The following is a 24,333-nucleotide window of genomic DNA, read 5'->3' as shown; positions in this document are numbered from 1 at the left end:
CATCAATGATCACATCACAACATTTATCCTCACACTTGCATCTGGTACGGAACAGACTCCTCCGTTGTCCTGGTTCAATCTCACCACTTAGTAGGACTCTTTCATTGACCAAGGTCTCTCCTCTTTCTGCATCCTCTGAATGTGATAATTGTGCATCTTCATCCACATGAGCAACCCTAGCCTGGCCCTCAGCTCTCCTATCTGTCCTTCCTTGTCGTTGAGGGCATTCAAAGCCACGATGACCTTCTTCATTGCAATGGAAACAGGTACCATGGAAGCCTCCTCTTCCTTGTCCACGTCCTCTACCTCTTCCTCTCTGATTTCCAAAGTCTTGATCATGGGAGCGGTTGAAACCTTCATTCCTCTGGTTCCTGCTAGTACCCACATCTTCATTTTTCTTTTGGGTTTCATTGCGGCCTCCAGATGATCTACCGCTTCCCCTTCCTCCTTGACCACGCCTTCTTTGTCTTCCTTCAAACCTTTTATTTAACTTTTCTTCAACTCTTAGGGCAAACTGGTATGTCTCTTCAACGCTGATCATTCTTACCAGACTTAATTCCTCCTGGATGCTAAGTCGCAACCCACTGATATAACGAGCAACCTTCTCCTTATTTGCTTCTGCATGCCCCGCTCTAATCAAGAGTCGGTAAAACTCCTCTGTATATTCTTGGACCGATCTTCCTGCTTGCTTTAACGCATGCATCTTTTTAAACAAATCAAGCTCGTAGTCCACAGGAATGAACTGCTTCTTCAATTTGTCCACCATGCGATCGCATCTTGTGATCTTCTCCTTTCCTCTTCTATTTCTTTCCAATTGAACCTCTTGCCACCAGATTTTAGCATGGCCTTTCAGTTTGGCCTTTGCAAACTTAACCCTATCTGGGTCCCTGATATCCTCATACTCAAAGTATTCTTCCAATTCATTGATCCAATCGATCAACTCATCTGGTTTCAGATTTCCTGAAAATACACCCACTTCAATTGTGGGTCTTTTCCCAAACTTAGTAATGGCCCTAAAAAGCCTTTCCTCTACATGATTCAGAACTTCCCCGTCAAATTCCCCTTCTGGTCCAATTTCTTCTTCATTGTCATCCTCACTTTCATCACCGGCGGCCACAATTGTTCCTCTACGGAGTTCCTCTTGCAATGCTTGTACCTGCCTTTGGAGGGCTCTAACCTCCTCAAGATTAATAGCTCTGGCCCTTCCGCCACGCTCTCTTCGTGGAGGCATCTTCTTAACTCAAACCCACAACCACACAGTCCTGGTGCAAACTGCCTCACAGTCGGCTCTCTGTCTACACACTCAGGAAAACCTGCTCTCTGATACCACTTGATGAGGACACAACCCAAGAACAGAATGGACACAACAGAAAGGGGAAAAATTATATTAACTGAGAAAATAAGCTAGTACAACAGTATAGAGAAAATAAACTTCAAAACATGCCCTAAGGGCTTACAATAGCATAAATGTGGAGATAATTTCTCCTTTCAGTACCTTCTCTCAAACTTCACTCCGAACTGTCTTTTACAATGCCAGAAATCTCCTTAAATAGACCCTAGAGGGTGAAGGACTAGGAGTACATTCTAGAAAGTGCTAGTAGGCATCCACCGACCAAATAGAAGGTTCCAGAAGCTGCATTAGAAGTCGGTGCAAATCTAAAAGAATCCAGAAACGGTAACAGAACTTCCAGAAGGCATAACTTTTGAACCGTAGCTCCGATTGACGAACCGTTTACATTTTCGGAAAACTCTTGAAGCGCTCTATAGCCCTACGGACCAGCTTCGCTCATCCCCCATTTTTCGGCCCTTTTCGAGGTCATTTAATGCCCCTAACTTGACTTTGAAGCATTCTTAGGAGGTCTCCAAAACTCGAAAAACTGCAATAACTTTCAAACCGTAGGGCCTTTTGACCTGATTCTTTTTCTGGAATGCTCTAAATTACAATTACATTCATCTAGCCAATTCACACCTTCTAGTTCACCAAAATGATGGCCCAATTACATGCTCCTATTTTTTCGAGATTTTCTAGCACACTGATAGTGGGACGGTGAGAGTTGGAACCTTTATTTGACCCAAATGGGTATCCAAAAATGAAAACACATGAAACAGAAACTAAGTCTAAGTATTTTTTTTTTTGGGTGACACAGGATTGCCCTTATACCTCTAGATGCTCCTGCATCATTGTGGATCCAATCTTCACTGAGGAAGACTATGCGTGGATTGACGAGGTGGATATAGAGGCTGAGGCATCTAGAGCACGTTCTTCAGGCATTGGTAGACGCACATGTGCACGCACAGACATAGGCCCTAGCGACATTCGTGAGCCCATCTTACATGCGAGAGATATGGCTCGGCAGTCCTCTAAGACCTACATTAGACGCCTTGCTACTAGGCAAACTGGATACTCAGAGGTTGAGGCTGAGGCTGCAGCTGAGTTTGAGGATGGTGTTGAGGATGATGATGACTATGAGCCTGAGGCTTGAGCTGGAGCCTTGTTTTTATATTTTGTTTACAGATATTGAAACTGAATCATTGATAGACATATGTTTCAAACTTTCATGGATCTTCATCTTAGATTCTTACACACATTTATGATTTGATGTCTTATGGATCATCTTACATACATTCTATGATTTAAATCATTATGATCATTTGATTTCTATTTACTTCAGCTAGCCTACAATTCACATTTTAGATAATATAGTTACGTATGTGATGGATTTTATGTTTCATGTTTATGTATGTTAAGTTTTAACTTCTATTTGATGATTTTATAGTGTCTTTAAGTTATATTCAATAAAAGGTGCATGAAATAAGTTTTAAATTGTTAAAATCTTTAAATTTAAAGGGTTTTTTCAAATTTGCCGATTCATCGTCAATTCATCACCGATTCATTGCCGATTCACGATTCAATTCGGCCTTGCCAATTCCGATCCGATTCCGATTCACGTTACTTTGGTAAATACAGAAAAGAGAGATGTTGTTTGTTTCTTTGTGGAAATCAACTATAGAAATGCAAAGGAAAGGGTCCCTTCAATTGTTAAAGATGATGACCATAAGAAGAAAGAAAATGAAGTACTTCAACAAATTGACGCACAAGAAATGGGTGTGGTTTACAAAACATTATATTTGAGTGCTCTCCCTAACTATACAACCATAGGGACTATTCATATTGTAGTCAGTAACTAGGATGCATTTTCTTATCCCAAGTCTGGTGAATCTTCAAAACATTGTACAGATATTGCAGATGTGCTAAGTGTTCCTTTCAAGTGAATGGCAATAACATGGATCCTATGGTGCATATATGCAAACTTGTTGATGAGTGGTTCGATGATGGGTCAATAACACCCACCGTCCAAGGAATTCGAAGATGATCACAAATAAAAACTATGAATTCATATTATCAGTTTTAAGTATATAAGATAAATTCATTCATGATCAATATTATCCAGCATATTAAGGCCTTGAATCTTAAAATGAAGACTCCATCACAGAAGATGAAGAGACTAAGAGGGCTTGGTGGGTTGTCACAAGTCAATCTATAGGAATACAGCTACAAATCTATATCTGAAATAAAGAATAGTAATACCATAAATGAAATATCCCAAACGAATATGGACCCGGTTTCTTCCTCAACAATATATTCAAATCTTAAGAATATGCAAATGTATTACAAAACACAATAGAAACCAGCAGAAACTCCAATATATATTAAATCATTCTTTCTCAAAATGATACTCAGGATTCAAGCATACGGAAATGTGTTATAAACCAACAGAATGAAACCAGTAAACTCTCATAAAACTCCTTAAAAACATGTTTTTGCATTGTACAATAGCAAGACAGTAACCAGCAATCGGAATCCAATCTTAAACACAATTTTACAGTCAAATTAGAACATTAAGAGAAGAACCTATAAGCGCATACGAGACACCTGAATTGACATCTCCATGAACAATGGGTTTGCGTCCACTGTCTACCGATGCGAGGGGCTACATCCTCACACTGGCTGAAAACTGAAGCTTTCCTGAATAACTCTTGCAAGAGAGAACTGAAATCTAAATCATAAATCAAGCATGCCAAAAGAATGAGTCTCTTCTCATTTTATCCTCACAGTTGTAACTCTTCGACTCCCCTTCATGGCCTTTCGTCTTATCTCTCCTTGTCCTTTTTAGCCCACTTTATAATATTAAATTGACCTTTTATAATTTGAGTCCATGCTCTCCAAGTCAAATTTTAATATTATATAAATTGTCTTTAACTATTCTAATGTCCCAAAAAAAAGAGATTACAATCTTCCCTCTTTGAAATTGCTTGTCCTCAAGCAATTAGTACCAGGATCCCATATGAATCTATAGGTAGCTCTAATGCCCAATTAGAAAATAAATCCGACCATACTACGAAGCAAGGTGTCACTCTATCATCTATCCGTCAACGGGATCCCTAGATCCCATATAGATCTATGAAAAACATTGCAACAGTAAACTATACAACTCTTATCAACACTTCATCCAACCTCAAACTGAATAGAACTACAACCAAGTCCTCAACAAGCCATCGGTACATATGATCAACACCTGGATCCCAAACCTTGTTGTCATAACCAGCCAATATGATAAGGTAGAAATGTATCAATGCACTATGCATAACCCAGTAGATGGTGACAGCTCGACCTAAATAGATGACGTAAGAAATAAGCTGCTCAAAAACTGAAAATAACATCATAGCTGCATCAAATACCATATTGTTGTCATCAATCTAGAGAACCTCTTGATACATAGGTACTATGAATAAGAGTGAACCTGAAAAACCGTTCCTTGTTATTGAAACATAACTCTCATCAATACTCCACCAAGATCTATCCAATGGTTGATGTAGGACATCCATCTATCTCCTGTATGAGGTGAAATAGAAAACCATATTTGGACTGATCCAATGACCAGCGATAGTAGTCAAATCACTACCCCCATCTTGTGACCCATATTCACTGCTAGGAACCGTACCAAGATCCAATATCTTGAAATCAAAATCATCCTCTTCATGGAAATCAAAAGGAATTCCCTCGTATACCACAAAAATGGGATTATCAGAAGTCCAATCAGCAACAACTTCAAACAAAGGGTTGTCCACAAGCTGAATGTGATCTGAAGTTTTGATACTTGAATGTTTGGGGCAGCTATCCAAGTCATACATTTGTTGAATGCTATCAAGTTCATGTAATGTCTCCAATTTAGCAGGTTCCTGGAGTTTAGATTTGTCAGCTCATCAGCGCGACCCCTGTGAGTTGACGTTTGGTTTTAGGGGTCTTCGTTACGGATTTGCTATTTTTGGACTTACTATTTTGAGTAAGTCACTTTTGGCCAGTTTCTATTTTGGTCAAGGCAGTTCTGACAAAAGTGGTCACTTGTCATTTTGCTTGTGGGCTATGGATGAATTATTGAGGCGAACTCATACTTATTGCAATTATATTGAGACTTAATGATTATTTTATACACTGGTAATTAATTATGATGCTTTATATTATAAAGTAATTGGGCTTTATATTATAAAGCAATGTTTAAGTGAAAAGTGTCAAGGCCAAGCATAAAAGAGCCTAGAAGATAACTTGATGTTGAAACAATAGGAGGTAGAGTGTTTACTTGCCAAGATAGTAGAGAGAGATTAAAGCGACTTGTCAAACAATATGTCCAAGAAACTTACAACATGAATGACTCAAGTCAATAGCTAGGCAAGATGCCCAAATAGCCAAATAGATAGAGCAAGCAGGGTGACAAGTGAACAACTCTCCAACCCAAGAGTGTAGTCAAGAAATCAAAGCAACCATTTTAGCAAAAGGATAAATAGCAAGCATGCATAGACCATGAAGATAGAAAGACCAAGAGCACCAAGACCAAAGAGTCACTTTAAGCATGTTCAAGAACTAGAGACATAGAAAATAAAAATCAAATGATGAGACTCCCCTTAGCAAGCAACACAAGAAAATGTTTGCATTTGATGTTTTGACTTGGTTGACAAAGTTTGACAATAGTTGATAGCATAGCAAGTTTGATGTTCAAAAACAATTTCTTTCCAAGCAAGATAGTGACACATGGAGTATTCTTCAAACAATCAAGCAAGGGACAAAGCAACCTTGCATGATACAAGCATATGTGAGGTCTCAAAAGAAAGCCCTATAACTATCATCATGTGTATGTTCAAAAGATTTTCACAGGTATACCACATTAGAGAACACATCAAGCAATATCTACCTAAAAGTCATGGTTCATTACTCAACAACTTGGCCCATGCTTGATGCTCCTTTGCCTCACACCAAGTGGTTGCCCACAAGAGATATTGGCTTTGTCATGGAAATGCCATTAACATAACCAAGGGAACACATATGGTGAGTGTAAATCTTGGGGTGATTCGGGCAGTCCACTAGGATCAATCCTTGCACCAAGAAGTTGAGCTGCTAAAAAGGGTAGTTACTAACTTAGGGTGTTTAGATAGGGCTTCCGTTCATAGTGTTCCTCTTCCTCCCAATTACGGGACACCTCACCTTGCGATGAGTAACCGATCTCACGACCACAAGAGTACCTTAAGCATTCTTGCCTAGTGATCTCCCTATGGTCGAAATCCCATAAGCGAAAGACCGTGACTACTCGCTCGATACTGGAGCTAGTGGATCAACAGGCTCTGCCTTCGCTGGCTCCCCCATACTATTAAAGGGCGGGCTGCCTATAGAATGGTAGGGGCTGCCTATAGAATGGTAGGGACTCTGTAACGGCTGTTGCCTCTGACTATTGCGATGGGTGAACCACATGTGCCCCTACTATTCTATGGGCGCTGAGGACTCCGTCTATGATGTTACCTCCCAGCCGCTCCGAGAGACTTCGTCGTAAGTAACCGGATCAACGGTCAGGTGCTTCAATGGAATCTGATGCTGCTGGCTGAAGAGTTTTGGGTGATGACATTAGGCGAAGATAAACACTACGTCTACCAAGGTTTTGTGTCCTTGATAGCCTTGAGTTTATAGTGGGTTGGAAGAGCTGGGTAATTTGCTTGTCCCCACTTGGGTCGTTCCTCTCAGGTTGTCCGAGAGCAGGCCCTCTAAAAGATTCTAAACTACACAGAGTGGATCAACTTTTGGAAGTCAAGATTTCTGATTCACCACAAGGGTGAAGAGCATACTCTCCTATTCCAATCATTTTCTCCCAAACACGCCAAGAAGATTCAGTTGCCTCTTACTCTTGAAACCAAATGGTAAGTCAAGATTTCTGATTCACCACAAGGGTGAAGAGCATACTCTCCTATCACCAAAAGATCCCAATTGTAAGTTTTAATGTGCCTAAAAATAAACAACTAGTATATGCCGCACATGTAAAAGTAAAGAACAAGCAAAATTAGGTTTTTATGCGTTGGGCAGCCCTGCAAACAATCGTTAGTAGCCCTTGTGCATTTGAAGCTTTGACATGCGTTGTTTTTATGCAATGTTTCAATTTTTTTTCATAAGGATGGCAACCTGTAATCACTACTTGTTAGCACCAAAAGTTAATGTGAAATAACATAAAAATCTGCAATAAAAAGTGGTCAGTTGCCTCAAAAATCTAATTTATCTTCCAACCAAGTGCATGCAAATGAGGTGCAAGTTAATCACAAATGCTCTCATTTTTACTCTTTGATTTTGAACTAGTCAACAAGATTGGACTTGTTTGCTATGATTTTGGATTCAAAAAGAGAAATTCAAAGAATAGACCCCTGCTAAAAACTAGAGAGCTTTCCAAAAATGCAAGAAATTTAAAAAAATCTCTTCATTTGCACTCTAGAGATCGATTTTGTCAAAACAAGCCAAATTTATCAAATCGAATTTTTGATCCTTAATACGACCTCAAAATTCAAAACACAAAGAAAGAACCCCCATTAGAATTGAAAATCCTTTCTGAAAATGTAAGTTTTTTTCAAAAATTCGCTGATTTGAGATCAGAAACGACTTTTTATGAAAAACAAAGAAAAAATCATAACTCTCGAAAATCACGTCAAAATGCTCTAAAAATCGGACTGAGACATTTTGAGCACATACCCAACTTGCAAAAAAAAATTCAGAACCAAACTCCAAGCGGTTTAAAAGATATGATCAAATCTTTAAACCAACTAAATTTTTCGCCTTAAAATCGAAGTGATAATTCTACAAAAGCACTTGATTAGATCCAATATGCTGCTGTAAAAAATCAGAGATAAAAAATAAAAGCAAATGGAGCTAGAAACTTGATTCAAGCCCCACAGTGGGCGCCAAAAATGTACACTAGAAAGTGTGTCACACTCTAAACCATTCTATCCAAACAATTCCATGAGTTGAAATGCTTAGATGCCGGTTTAGAGCTCCCTATCCACGGAGTGCAAAAAGCTAGTATTCAAACATGAAGGCTCTCAGCCAAGCCTTAGAAATGTGCTTCTTGCTAGTAAACCATCCAATGGGAGGTTCTTTGAGACAAGAGCAAGAATGCAAGTGTCTACAATGAGTTCCTCAAAGATGCAATGCAAGATGGAAGACTAAACTTGAATGGAAATGCAAGATGCAACTATGCTAGAATGTGAATGAGAGTGTTACAATACCATTATTAAGCTATGTGAGATTAAGCTACATGTAAAAATGAAAGCTAAGCTAAGCTAGAATGCCATGATGCCATGGATGAGAGAATGTAGACAAGAAATAGAAGTTCTCCACAAAGCTCCAAAGAAACCTATTAGAAAACCTGCAGCATAACAATATTCAAATGAGGGTTGGATTCTTTGAGGGGGAAAGCTCTCTCCCTTTTAAAGTCGTACGAACGGTAGAGATCAAGATGAAGATGGTGGATGATCAACGGTGGAATTTTAAAATAGGAGTGATCCATGTGCACACACAAGTCAACCAATAGAATATAAGTTGACTTGTCACATAACACAAAAGTCTCACAAGCCTTTTCTTTTAATTGTAAAATCGAAAAAGGACTTTATGTGTGCACTTTAAGTGGGTTAGAAGAATGGGGTGTTTTATTTAATTAAAAGGGGACATGTTCTTTTAATCAAATAATGAACTTAGGATAGCATAGTCAAACTATAGGTTATAATCAAATAAATTGATTATTAGCAATTTGGTCTAGGTAAATGATTAAATTAATTTAGCCAAAATGTTGAAAAGGGGGCTAATAGTCTAGATGACCATTTTTAGGTGATTACATCAAGGATTCGATATGGGAAGAAAAAAGATAATTGGACTATAGTTTATAGCATATGTGTGCACCAAGTCACAAATGATTCATAGGCGGCACCCATTTATTCAGGAAGACAATTCATGCAACCTACTAATGATTTTCTCAAATAATAATATAGAGAGGCATTTATCATAACAAAAGCTCCATTTGCCATGTTTTCTTCACAAACAACATGGATTTCAAATCAGAGATCATGAATGGGAATGGAGCTTTCCATCCATGATAATGGATTTGAAAATCATCAAGATCGCATTCAGGGAAGTTTTGAATGAATATAAGATGACATTCAAAGTGTTTATTATAGATCCCATGTGCGATATCTATGGAAGGAAAGTTCAACGTCAAGAGGAAACATGGAAACTCTTTTCACAACAATATGGTGGGTGATGATAGGAAAAGGCTTGACCTCAACCATGGACAATAATGGTTTCGATGCACTTGATCAAGTGTTAACATCTAACCAGGAGCGGCAAGAATTTACGGCAAAAAATAACCATGTCAAACCATCCACGTCAGATATGGGTGCGACCAAGAGTTTTTATAAGGATCTCACACCAAGGGCAAAGTAGAAGCCATGAAGAAGTCTTATAAAGTGATTGCCGATAAATGAATTAATTAAAAATAAGAGCTTTGCCACAACGTATAAATTAAGAAAGTGGAAAGGTGAGATTAAAGTTCAAAACATTTTAATCATTTTTATAAGACATGAAAAGTCACGTCTTCTAAATATAGAGATGTATAATAGGAGAGATGATTCAAAATAATAAGAGATATCCAACATTCGAAAAACATAAAAGAGAAGAAAGAAAGCATTTGTACAGAGGGATAATGTGCTTCTAATATGAGTTTGTAATGTAAATTCAAATATTTTATTTTACTAATAAAATAAATCCCTTGTTTATTTTTATTTAAGGCGTGGAGATTTAAACTGCAGTTGATTTGTTGTTTATAATCATTTTTTTTAATTCTGTAAATAATTTTGGTTAGATTAGTGGACGAGGTCATCTATGGCATTTTAAACTCGATCATCGCAGATATCATGAAATATTTACTCGCTTTTGAATTTGTGTCCAGTCTATCTCCCAAACTTGGGAGTTAAAGCGCAATTTGGACTAGTTTAGAATTGTGTTTATATATTTGATCCATCGCTTATTGATCATTAAACTGTTCATAGTTTATGTGCGTAGAACATTATTTAAGTGTATATTATAATCTTCATTGTAGTTGACTTTGTTGCCTGAATAAGCTAAAGCACTGGTCTTTTATCATTGAGTATTGCATTTATATTTGAAATCAGAAAATCTATAACTTCCTTTTTACAAACCTCAAATTTATTGTTAAAACCTTATACAATTCATTAAATTCAAACACTCAACATTTAGTTTCATTTTGATTGAGTTCAAAGACCTTGCCAGCTGGAGAACTTCAAAGCTTAAATTTTCTAGAGAAAAGCCTTGAACCAAGCAGTCAATGTCTAAGGTGAAGGTCTACCTGCCTAGGTGTAGCGGAGTCTGAAGTGCAGGGGAATCAAGGTGATTCCTGTTCGTTGGCCAGAACTGATTGTGGAATCCTATTGTAGAAGTGACAGGCTCCTGGATTTCCAATCTGCAGTTTTGGGAATCTACGGTTTTGGGAACCAACAAGGTGAAAGCCCCCATTCCATCCTCTGTGAGTAGTTATGGTGGAGCCACCCTCTACAAGTCATGTATGTGACTCCATCACTTTATTTTGTATGCTTTTATGGCTCACCCTGTAGGAGTAGCTATGGTGAATATTGTTATGCTAAGATAACAATTTTATTGCAAAAATCTATGATGAGAGTTGTGTTAACATTATCTTTGGTTGCGGGGATGTGCATTTGTCATGAGTTGACAAACTGAAAATCTCTCTCTTGCTAAGAGGGGTGTTGGGGTTTGATAGCTGCGAGATAGATCTTACTTCCTTCATGATCATTTGTTAGTTCCCACTCTTTTATTTGCCATGTGGTCTCCTTCCTCTTCCTATCGGGCCTATGTATTGCTTGCTCCCTTCTACATATTCTCTAATCTCCATTTTTGGTGAGCTAATGTTTCGCGTGTCTTTTGCGTTCTAAGCTTATCTTAATTCATACATGCATATGAGGCATAGCTGTCACTGGACATTGTGTCTACTGATTACGTGGTATCTACAATTCAAGTTACACCGCCCAGGGGGACGAGGGAACGGGGGGACAAGTTTCTGGGACAGGGGCACAGAGGGGCCTTAATTTGGGAACAGCGGCGAGGGGACGGGGGATTGTATATATTATACATATGGTACTTAAAATGCTAGTTATGAAAAGATTTATTGCAATATAAGATATAAAGATGTAAAAGAATAAATACTATAACATTGCATTGAATTGGAACATCAAACATTGAACATAAACAGTCAAATCAGAAAATAATTAACACCGGGACGTCCCCCCATCCTTGCAGAGGTGGTGGAATCTGGTGGCACTGCTAGAGATGGGGGAACGGAGTCCCCAAGTCCCCGGTGCGTCCAAGTCCCTGGCGGGTGGGGAAAAAAGGAGGGGACACGTCCCCGTGTTACTATGCTATGATTACTTGGCACTGTGATGATAGGGCAGCATTGTTGTTGTCGAATCATCCTCACTATTTGGATTTACATCTATTTTGGGTAATCCTTGCTCAGTTTCCTTGGTGTCCTTGGATTCACTTCTCTTCAACAAATATTATATTAATTGATGCTGCATCATTTGTTTAAGGAGGGTCATTTATATTTGTAACACAAGTTCTTGCTATTGTTCAATATGTCTATCGGCCATAATGACAGATATGTTTAATTATTTTGGGTGGTGCATTTTATCATAGCAAGCCGTGGTCAATTGTCATATATATGTTGTGAGTCTACTTTGCATGATTTTGCTCTTTATTTGTAGATTTACTGAGTATTGTAAACTTCTCTGTAGATAAGCAGCCTAGTCATTCATTTTTTGATGAAAAATCAAGCATCAGAATGAGTTATACCAATATGGGAACATCAGACTAAGATTGCACAAGTCGAATTATAGCGATACTCCATGAAGTTATTGGTCTGACTTATGCGAATGAGCGTACCAAAAGGATTTTCAGAGAGGCTATACCAGTGAAACCTTGTTAGAGCCCTAGATGTTGCACACACCAATGAGGTTTAACTAGAGGGTGCTACATCACACATGAGCAATTCATCAAAATAGAGATAATCATCAGGAACGCCATACATAATCCAAAAGCTATCTCAAGTGCATCCAAAAATGTGTCATCTTATTGATAGATTAATCATTTTCTATTTGAGTTTTAATGCTATGTTCCAATTTATTGTTATGTTAATCAATTATATTATAATTATGTCAAAGTAGTTATCAATTAGGAATAGTAGTCTTTTATTTGTGAAAGGGTGTGCACTGTCATTTTTTAACTAAATCTTCATCTATTAGTAGGGGATCATTTTGTCTAGAAGAGAATACAATCACTACAAGATCTCTTGTACAAATTATTTGAGAGTATCGAGCTTTTGAAGTGGACTCTCTTTTGATAATAATATGTTCTGTTCTTGGAGAAATCAATGAATGTCGAAGGCATAAAAGGAAGGCAGAGTTTTCTAACTGTTTTTTGTTATTTTCATAAAGGAACTATGTTTTTGGTGGGCTGAGTTATTTCCCTCAGTAAGGAGGGTTTTCTGAGGATAATTTCCTTTTGTTATCTGTTGATTGTGTTGTTGCATATTATATTGTTGCTTTCTCATGTTTTTCTGGTTTAAATTTAACATTTACTAGTATATTCTCTAGAGTCCATACAAGATGAAGAAAGAAGGCCACAATACAGGAAAGAAAACATACCAAAAGGTTGTAACAAATCAATTGAAATCCCTGCCACAGGGACACCCCAAAACCACCATGCAAATCCCAAGTAAATGCAGACCTGTGTTACAGAAAGCAAATTCATGACTGTGAGAAGAATAGAAGCTTGTAAAAACAAGCAAAAGTAAAATGTAATTTCCATATATTTGTTTGCTTGTTATATCAATGTAATGCTTGCCTTCATTACGCTCGGGGCCATAGTCTGCAGGTTATATGACAAGCACTTATCCTTTGAGAATTTTTGTTTAACTGGAAAAGAACACAATCTGCTTAATAAAATATAAAATAATAATAGCACTAAATCAAAACATGAGAAAGGTATAATAACTAACAAAAGACATAAACTATCAAAAATCCTCAAGTATCCAGGAATAATATAAACAATAACAATTACTTTTTGAGAGAATAGATACTACGTTGAAAAGATACGCTTCCCCTGTTTTTGGCTCCCTAGGAAATGTCCCGGAAACGCATCCCCTGCCAACCCCCATCCCCGACCCCAAAATGCCATGGAACATTTTAAAACTTTAAACCAACATAAGTCAAAGTTTTTTGTAAGACAACAAAGTTACAAATCCAAGTGGGCTTCAACATTAACCAATGATTCTATGCAGTCACTTAGTTGAATCTATGTTTCATGCATGCATCAAAATGTTGGGGTTGCAGGCTTATTTTGTGTCTCCAACAAGCTATTTTCGGATTTCACCATAAGCATTATATAAAACATAAAATTGTATATATATATATATATCATCCCCTGCTTTTGGCCCTCTAGGAAACATCCTGCAAACGTGTCCCCTTCCATTCCCCCATCCCCCATCCCCATCCCCAAAACAATGTGGAACATAGAATAAATATAATCTATGGAAATTCTCAAGATGCATACTTTTTAAACTTTATAACTAATGACAAAAAAGTGTCGTACTTTCAAGAAGTTCTTTCTCCTTGGCTGCAGCTGCCCGCCTGAGCATAGCAGCTTGTGCAAATGTGGAAGGCCTGCAACCATGCTCAGTTGCAAAAATTGTCTTGTAAGATACAAAATAAATTTTAACCAAAAAGGGTTCTAATTATCTTGAAATCAAGGTCTTAAAGAACATACAGAAACACTATATTTTTTAAAACACACAAATCAATGTCATTGTCTGTTTAATTACTGCAATCCAGTTTTGATTTCAACCAGATTCCAATATTTATTTCACTTTCATTGTTCAAGATCTTTCAAACGGCATATTGCTGCAATTGAATGAACTATGTTTCAATCATTGAAAATAGAAGACCAAATGAGATTGAAACCCTAGTTAAAAAATTTGAACAATTCTCATAAGAGGTGTCCACGTATGCCAAGTTTGTACTTTTTGTTAGGCTGTGACCCTAAGCATTCACATTTGAACTTTAGCTTAAATAACTTAGATCCATTCAATTATATGCACATAATTTGGATTCCATGCCTTGATTTACCCTGGCCCTTAGGCTTATGGGACGTTGATCTTCAATGAAAAATGTTTCCTTTGGCTGATAATTTATGAAATCACAGTTAATTGATTAGAGAGTGAAAAACTTTAAAAGATAATTAAAATTTGATGTTGAACCCATTCCCTTCCTGCTCGTTTTCTGCCCCAAAACACACTTTTAAGAATGGGAAATTTTTAACCAACAATTCAAATGAAAAGAACTCTAGTATCAACGAATTGTAGGAAACATGGCAAAGCACTCCGTAAAGATCTCCCCTTCCAAATTGCCAATAATACACCCCTAAACATCATGAGTACAAATTATGTATCAGATAAACATAAAAGGGGGGATATCTTGAACCAAGATTAGATGACTAAATTTTGCATGTAGGATTTGGCAAACTAGTCTAATGCAATCATTGGGTTTCTTGAGGAGATTAAATTTTAATAATGGTAAAGGGGTGACTGGAAAACGTTTTTGTCATCTATTATTATCTTCTAGGGCTATATTTGTGAGTTCGTTTTGTTTGTCAATATAGTAGATTTAGATAATTTATTCATATGTTTCAGAATTTCCTAAAGTGCATTTAAAATTCTGTTTACATTCTTTTCCAAACTTCTATCTTTAAAAAATTAAAATAACTTTTGCTAACAAAGCAACCATGCCAACTAAAATCCATGTCAACAATATATACAAGAAAAAGGAGGTTACATAAACATTGCAATATAATACCTTAGGACTTAGGGCAATATAAATATGATCTTCAACCCCTTCCTTCCCAATTCCTTTGCTGAGACAACACTTCTAGATATGAAGGATATTTGCTCACACCACATATCTGAATATTGTAAAGAATGACTAATGTACCACTTAAGCATAGGAGTGGTCTGTCTTTTGTGCCTAAAAAAGGGTCTCTCGTGGACCATATTTAGATGAATATTTTTTGCGTGTATATTTTAAAAACTATCTCCACACATAATAGATTCTTTGGATTTCAAAAAGGTGGAGATCAACTTTAACAATGATGAAGAGTTGAATGAAAACCATTCTCATAGAATATAGCATTATCTTCTAAGGCTATTGTTGATCATTTTTTGCCTTCCCGCCAGAATCTCCACATTTGAATTCAACATAGTAACGTTCACAAGTTTTAAATATTCAAATATTCAAAAGGGGCACAAAATACCTTATGCTAACCTGATAATATTTCTTCCCTGCGCATTTTAATGTTTCTGCGAGCCCGCAAGTCCCCATCGTCAGATCTTGAAAGATCAACAATTGGCGCTATCTCGCTATGGGAAGTTGCACGTTGTTTTGCCATAGCGACATAGCGCCTTTTGGCCACGTGGCCGGTGGGTCCTCCTTTTCCTTGTTGTTTCTCCGGCGCTGGGTTTTGATAGATCCACGGTGGGCGCTATCAAAAAATTTGTGTTCCTCGCCGTTAGCGACATAGTGCCCAAACGGAAAGTGATACTATGGCGACATCAGAAGGAAGGTGGTTCCCAAGTATGCCCCATCGGATATCAGTGATGAAATGTGGCACACTTTGGCAGTTGGTCAAATTTTTTCATTGGCTAAGGTATGACTGTGTAGAATGTGGGTCCTGCTTCACTTGGCGGGCCGCAAAGGAGAATTTGTCAGACAGGTTGGCACGTGGCCAGTTTCTTATTGGTTGGTATACTGATAGGTCAAATCCATCTTGCTCGCCGCTAGATCTCGGAAAATCAATGGTGCGCACTATCTCGCTATGGAAAGCTGCAAGGATATTACCCATAACAACATAGCGCCTCGGCAACGCGTAGCAGGGTAGGGCCGAGTGCTATGAAACCGCAAGGATGGTACCAGTTCGGGTCGAGTCGAATGCTAGGTGTACTGAGTTGGTTTGTGGGCCCAGAAGTTTTAAGGGCAACGCGCAATACAACATGTCTTCACGATCGTCAGATCAGTCTAGATCCACGGTGGGCGCTATCTCTCTATGGGAAATTGCTCGGAGGATACGCATAGCGACATAGCACCTCGGTGACACATGTCCCAGTGGGTCCGGTGGAGGCAGTAACGGTTAGATGCGCTGGCAGTTAATGTGACCGTCGCAGTTGGAGTTTGAGGAATTGGCGCAATTAGTAAAGAAAGATTGGTCAAACTCAGGAAGACCTTGTGGGGTGGCAAAGTGAAAAGAGATCGTTGGTCCACGTGGCTCATTCCGGTGCCAGGGTTATGTTGACCTGCTGACCACGCTGGTTCGTGAACTGGGAACAGGGGATACCGAGGTTTTTTGCATAATCCGATCTTATGATCAATTCCAACCACCCTGGAATAAATAAGAAACAAAGAGGAACACTCTACCCCCCACTCCAACCTATCTACCTGGTCAGAGCACAATTATGGCACCGTTTCTATCTTTTTGAGGCCCTATTTTAGTTAAAAATCAGATTTCATGGTACCAAAAAGCTATATTTAGATCGGATTTTCTTTTGGATCCCCATGATTGTTCTCTGTAGGACTTCAATGTAGTGGTTGGGGAGTAACTTCAGTTGGAGGACATCTCAGTTATCCCTGAGCTATAAACGCAACTTCTAAAATTTTTGAAAGAGTTGACCTTTCTCTGTTTTCTCTGTTATTGCTCTGCAGATTCTCAGTGTAAATTCCCCTGTGCCTCTGAACTACATGATTTTTTGCCTTATCTCTTTCAGCCATTGGTATGAAAGTGCAAGAACTCTTTGCCTCTTACTGGTGTTTTGTGGAGATCTATGATCTGCATGACTGTATCTCCTTGGCCTATGAATGATAATATAAGTGAATCTCTCTTTCCTTGTGTTATTCATCTTGGTCTTCTGATCTGCATGTGATTATTAGATTAAAGCAAGTCTGAATGTGTATATCCTTAGTTTCATTCTGGTTCAATAGTGCATATATGGGCAGAGATTTGTCTGAACACTATTTTGGTGCATCACCTCTTTAGATTAGATTAGGTAGATTTGCTTTCATGCTCTCCTTCTCCCTTTTCCTCTCCAAGAGTAGTTAGGTGCATCCTGATAGTAAGAGGAAGCCGGCCTTCTCCGGAGACTCAACCTCATAGTTGAAGTCCCACAGCTTGGAGGTTGTTTCCATGTTTCACAAGGTCGTCCTTAGGTAACAACTTTGGACAAGGGTGCAGACTTCAGTGACAACAGTTTTTGGCACGCCCGGTGGGACGTCTCAGAAAACTTCGAGCCTACTAGTGTCAAAAGGGAAGATTTCAAGATCAATACTGAGGAGATAGTACTGGCTTCGGTGTTTAAGCCTTCAAGAGGTTCATTCTTCAAAGTACTTGGTGACTCTGAGCTTCAAATACATATCTAGTTCCAAACCAAAGTTGCAATGATTTATGCCCAGAGCTGAAACAAGGGCATCTTCTAGAGGTAAGTTTCAGTATCAAGAGCTTTCATTTTCAAACCCTAGAAGAAGGAAGACTAGAATATCTTTATCACCGGTTAGGAGTGCAATAGTAACAAGTACACCTACAAGATCTATCTCTACTCCTCCTGCTGTTAGATCTCAGCCTAGACTGCCATCAATACATATCAATAGATAACTTGTCTATATGGCGTTGCCTAGAGCTCATACTTTTGCCACCTTTAATGGTGGGAGCCCTCTCTTATTAGCCCAAAGACATGACATACCAGTAGCTGCCCTCAAAAGTATACCAGAGTTTACTGGTGAAACTTCTATCTCTCCCTCAGAACACATTCAAGAGGTTGCAAATGTCTGCAATATCCATGGTATTACAGAGGATGATGTTGCAGTTAGGCTCCTAGCCTCATCCTTGAAAGGAAAAGCACTACAATGGCATAGAGGTTTGGCTCATGGTTCTATAACAGATTGGGATGGATTAGGAGCAGGATTGTGCAAACATTTTGAGGATAAAAGTGACCATTTGTCACTTTTAGAGCAGTTGACTACTATAAAAAGAGCCCCCCATGAATGTATGACTGATTTTAATTATAGATTTCAAAAGACATGGGATAGAATACCTACTTCAGTGAAGCCTACCCCTGGTAATGCCTTCTTGCATTACCTTAGAGCTTTTAACATGATATTGCCACTACAATCCAAACTATGGGAGGAGATACCTTGCCTAATGCTTATGACATAGCAATAAAATCAGAAAACATCCTAATACAAGGAGGTAAGCTAGCTCCAAGGCCTCCTATGCCTTTCTTCTCTGATGTTCCAAATCATCAACCAGCAATGGCTCCTCTTCCCACAATTTCTACATCACAATCCCTTGTCCCAATCCCTCAAGCTTCCACATCCTCAAATGGGATAGATGAAATCAAGGAGATGATGCAATCTCTGATGCAGAACATGGACAAAAGAGGGAAGAACCTTGATAAAAGATTGCAAGATTATGGGAATAAGCTGGAGGATAACTCCTCTATGATGCAAAAAGTAAGCAACAAGGTGGTGACTTTAGAAAGACAGCAAGCTCAAGGTAGTAAGCCTCATCAATTGCAATATCAAACTCCAAGCAGTGGTAGGCCTCCAAATCCTAATCATTGGAACAATTCTTTTGATCAGAGTAGGCAAGGTGGCCATGCTTCAACCTCAAATGTAAATCAAAGTAGGGCCATAGTCTCTCAATACAATATGGCCCAAGATCAGGATTTTTGTCCCTCCTGCAACTACTCCTATGCCTATTGTATGTATCAGAAGGCTGAATCTTTTATGGCTTTGACAGTCCAAGAGCCTGCAGCAAAACAATCATACAAGGAGGACCAATTTAAAGATGCCTCAGATATGCGAAGACAGGGTGATTGTTCTTTTATGAATCATCAGATGGAGGAGCATTGTAATGTAAACCAGGATTCCATTGCTCATAACACTAGAAGCAAAAGAAGAGCTATGGAAGATGCTATCCCCCCTCCCAAGCAGGCCTCAACTTCAAATGCAATATCTCATGAGCAAGAAGCAAATAATCAATCAAGTGCCTTTCAGCAACAAAGGCAAAATCATGGCAGAAAGGATGCAAGTGATCCTTAGGTTATTCCATCTCAACCTCATACAATTGCAGCTCCCAAGGGTTCTACCAAAACACCTGCTATGCCATTTAGTGTGGTAGAGCAAATGAAGAAAACAAATGTGAATATCTCCATGTGGGATGTTGTTGCTACTATACCCATGCAAAAGAGGTTGTTGCAGCAAGAATTGGAAAGAATTGAACCAATGGATCAGACACTCAACATGGAAAGTGCCACAAGCCTAGTGCAACCATCAAGGGAGGTAGAAACGAGTAAAAAGGTTAGACCTCCTCCATTCTATGATTGATTCAGGGGCTAGCAGTTCAGTGATGCCTAGGTGTTTTGTTGATGCTTTAGGAATGGAATATGAGCCCATTGTTAGGGATGTATTACAGTTGGATGGTAGTACTGTCAAGACTGTAGGGATCCTTAGGAATGTGGAGATGGCCTTACATGCATGCCCTGGTTGTACTGTAACCCAAGGTATCTCTGTTGCTAAGGTCAAGCCATATTTTGTCATTTGTCTATCAAGAGACTTTACTACCCAAATAGGTGGTTTCATATCTTCTGATTGGTCATATATGTCTTTTAAAACGAGATACAGAGCCAATGCTTCAATTAGAGCAGAGCCTCAAGCCCTCCATCATACTGAATCTTACACCCCCAACCCCATCCACGTGAATTGCCCTATCCTAGAGATGGATGAGAATGACATAGTGAATGAGCCCACCACTTCCCTCGCAGAGATACCTGATTTTTTCTTGGACGAGTGAGCTAACGCATATCAATTTGATTTTATGTCAGAAACCCTTGAGACAGGTCTCAGTACATATTGTATATTGGAGAAAGATGCTCTAGTTCCCAATCTTGTGGGTACTAAAGAAGATATGAGTGGGATATGGAGTATGTACTTTGATGGAGCAAGGAATAAGAATGGATCAAGGGCTGGTGTGATGTTAATTTCTCCTGCACAAGTAAGGTACTATTTCTCCTTTAGGCTCCAATTCAATTGCACTAATAATGTAGCCGAGTATGAATCCTTGATTCAAGGTCTCCTACTTGCTCAAAAGAGAGGAATCCAAGCCTTAAGGGTGTATAGAGACAGTGAGTTGGTGGTTAATCAAGTGAGAAATCAGAATACCACCAAGAATGGTTTGCTCAAGTCTTATAAAAATAGGGTATGGGATTTGCTTGAAGGTTTCAATGTATTTAATATTCAAAGCATCCCTAGAAAGGAAAACAGATATGCTGATAGACTTGCAACAATAGGTGCATCTTATGATGTGTCAGGGAATCTTGAGGAGGAGAAGAAGCAACAAATCAGAGTGGTAGTAAGGCCTGCTATCCCTGATAACAACATCCATTGGCAAGTGTTTAAATCTGATGAGCAAATTATAAGCTTCTTGCAGAATGAAGCAGAGTTTTCAGGCAGGAACTAGTTGAGACTGCAAGATCAGTATGGTGATCAGATCATTCATCTCAGTTCTAACAAATTGCCTAAGGGTCTCATTACTCTAGAGAGTGTTTTTAATCTTGATGATCAAGCAAGAGGCAGGGCCATGAACCTAGCTGCTGAAAAGGATGATCACATTCCAGTCATGGTGGCTGATGGAAAATCCTTGAACATGGGTAAGGTATGTTCTGAAATCGAACAAGAAAATTTTATTCATCTATGTCAAGAATTTAATGATGTATTTGCTTGGACATATGATGACTTAAAGGGCTTTGACCCAAGGTTGTTCCAGCATACCATAGATTTAATTAATGATGTAAAACCAATAAGACAAAAGCAGAGGCCAGCGAATCCCAAGATTGAACCCTTAATGAGAAAAGAGCTATCCAAGTTGATTGAGGCCAATATAATTTTTCCCATCAAACACTCATCATGGGTAGCGAACCTTGTCCCTGTTAGGAAGAAGAACGAAGAAATTAGATTGTGTGTGGACTTTAGGGACCTTAACCAAGCTTCCCTTAAAGATCACCATCCTCTCCCTTCTATGGAGCAAATTTTGTCCAAGGTCAGTGGTTCAAAGAGATTTTCATTTCTTGATGGATTTTCTGACTACAATCAAGTGTTGGTTAAAGAGTCTGATAGGTACAAGACTACATTTACCACTAAATGGGGTACCTATGCTTATTGTAAGATGCCATTTGGGCTAACCAATGCAGGTGCTACATTTCAGAAGGCAATGGAGATGGCTTTCAAAAGATTGATTGACAAGTTTGTCTTAGTTTACCTTGATGATATCACTGTGTATTCAAAGGATGTAGAAGATCATTTTGATCATCTAAGACAGGTATTCCTAAGATGCAGAGAGTTTGGGGTTTCCCTTAACCCAAGCACGTGTGTCTTTGCTACTAACCAAGGAAGATTATTAGGACATTCTATCTGAGGATGGTTTAACCATTGATCCAGAGAGAACAAAAGCAATACTTGCCCTTCTTCTTCCTAAACACAAGAAAAGGCCGCAAAGTTTCTTAGGTAGGATAAATTTTGTGAGAAGATTTATCCCTAATCTTGCTACCATGGTGAAACCTCTTACAGCGATGCTCAAGAAAAGTATGGTCTTTGCATGGACCAAGGAAGGGAAGAAAAGTTTTGAAGAAATCAAGATAGCCATAGCCTCAGCCCCTACTCTCATTAATCCAAATTTTGAGAAAGATTTCATCCTTTATACCCTAGGTGGTAAGTCAAGCATTTCTGCTGTCCTGACTCAAAGAAATGATAAAGGTGACGAGCAGCCCATAACTTTCTTTAGTGAAGGGCTTAAAGAGTATGAAGATAAATACAACTATGTAGAGAAGCAAGCCCTTGCAGTCATCAGAGCTTTAAAGAAATTTAGACACCTCCTGTCTCATAATAAGATTCATTTGTTAGTACCCCATGCCCGTGTGAAGAATTTCCTTTTGAGCAAGGATATTAGTGAGAAGAGAGCTGGCTGGATTACTAAAGTAATGGAATATAATGTTGACATTCAGATTACCAAGCTGGTAAGAGGGAAGGGATTGTGTAAACAGATGCTATCATCTCAGGAGCCTGATGAGGAAGCTGCTATGATATTGACAGAGCAACAAGAGGTAAGAAATAGCAACCCAAGGAGTTGGATGGATGATATGATGAATTTCTTATTAGGCAATGGATACCCTCAAGGATTAGATAGAACTAAAAGGAGACAGTATAGATTACAGTCAATTCCTTATGTCATAGTTAACGGTGTCCTCTTTAGAAAAGATTTTAATGGAGCCCTATTAAGATGCCTTGATACAGACCAAGCTGAAAGAATGATCAAAGAACTTAATGATGGTCCTGATGGTGGTCACTTCTCAGCAAGGACAACTGCAATGAAGATCATGAGGGCTGGTTATTACTGGCCATCTCTGTTTCATGATTGTCACAAGTATGTGAGGAAGTGTGAAAAATGTGCCCTCTTCTCTGGCAAACAAAGACTTGCAGCTCTTCCCCTTCATCCTATTCAGGTGGACCAGCCTTTTGCTCAATGGGGATTGGATTTCATACGCCCTATCAGTCCTTCTTCTAATTCAGGTCACAAGTGGATTCTAACTGCTACAGATTACTTCACCAGATGAACAGAGGCAGTTGCATTGAAGGATGCCACTAAATCTTCAGTTGTTGAGTTCCTTGATGGAATTGTGACCAGGTTTGGTGCCCCTTCAACCATTATTTCAGATAATGCAAAGTCTTTTGTTGGAGCTCAGATTTGTGCATGGCCAGTGGACCATAATATCTATTTGAGCACATCCTCAAAGTATACCCCCAAGGTAATGGTTTGGCTGAGTCCTCCAACAAGAACCTGATCAGGATCATGAAAAGGACAATAGAGGATAACTAGAGGTGTTGGCATAAAAAACTGAAGACTACACTGTGGGCTTACAGAATAACACCTAAAAGGTCAATAGGGAATTCACCATTTGTGTTAGTCTATGGCAAAGAAGCAAGGCTTCCAATTTCATTGGAGTTCCCATCCCTAGAGCTAGCTCATCAACTGGAGTTGATTGAAGATGATGCCATGACAGTAAGAATGGCAAAGCTGATAGAGCTGCAAGAGAAGAGAAGTAATGCCATGCAGACCCTAGAGACACACTAGCAGCAAGTAAAAAAGAGTTTTGACAAGAAGGCTAGGATCAGGACTTTCAGAGAAGGTGATTTAGTTTTGAAATGGGATGCAGATGGCAAAACCAGGAAGACAATCAAAGTTTGATGCATTATGGAGTGGTCCCTATCTGATTGTCAGTTGCAAACAGGCCAATGTTTTTCAGTTAAGCAGGCCTAGTGGTGAAATTTTGCCCATCCTAGTCAATGGGATTTATCTCAAACCATGCTTCTGATGAAAGTTGAAGGCTTCATGTATATAAGTAGAGTAGTTTCTTTGTGTCTTGTTAGTTCCCTGTTTTCCAAGAAGTGTACGAGCACAGCTATCTCTCTATGAGATAGCCAGTTTTTTCGAAGTTTTGTGGTTGCAGAAATCAACGCATACAAACAACGAAACATGAACAGCAGAATTATATTCACATATGCCAGACATACATTATGCTTCATAATATCCGTAATAGTAGATAGAAGATGATTTACAATGATCCCAGACGGGATATAAATACTATCCGCCAAACCTTTCCAGAGGAGTCCGTCGGCCACAAACATTATGTCCGCTACAAACTATTTACCTGTCGGCTACAAAATACAAAACACCGACGACAATCATTCCATCGGCTACAGAAACATCACCGAGACCATCCAATTGGCTGACACCAT

At 38.8% G+C, this 24,333-nt stretch overlaps 1 protein-coding gene across 2 annotated transcripts in view; it reads right to left on the bottom strand.

Annotated features, from left to right (window-relative positions):
• The window catches only part of LOC149556917 (tail-anchored protein insertion receptor WRB-like protein), a 142,022-nt gene that overhangs the window by 31,323 nt on the left and 86,366 nt on the right, over positions 1-24,333 (bottom strand). For both annotated transcript variants that reach the window (XM_089831545.1, XM_089831546.1), the window contains exons 3-5: positions 14,039-14,109; positions 13,292-13,362; positions 13,093-13,174 (exon numbers count right to left, since the gene is read on the bottom strand). In XM_089831545.1, coding sequence (XP_089687671.1) covers positions 13,093-13,174; positions 13,292-13,362; positions 14,039-14,109 — 224 coding nt within the window. The remainder of the gene's footprint in view (positions 1-13,092; positions 13,175-13,291; positions 13,363-14,038; positions 14,110-24,333) is intronic.

The sequence above is a fragment of the Cupressus sempervirens genome, chromosome 5 (genome assembly GCF_028749045.1).
Source record: "Cupressus sempervirens isolate cs-2001-9-10 chromosome 5, ASM2874904v1, whole genome shotgun sequence".
In the NCBI taxonomy this organism is placed as follows: domain Eukaryota; kingdom Viridiplantae; phylum Streptophyta; class Pinopsida; order Cupressales; family Cupressaceae; genus Cupressus; species Cupressus sempervirens.
Note: the sequence above shows the minus strand (reverse complement) of the source record. Positions and strands in the feature narration are given on the sequence as shown.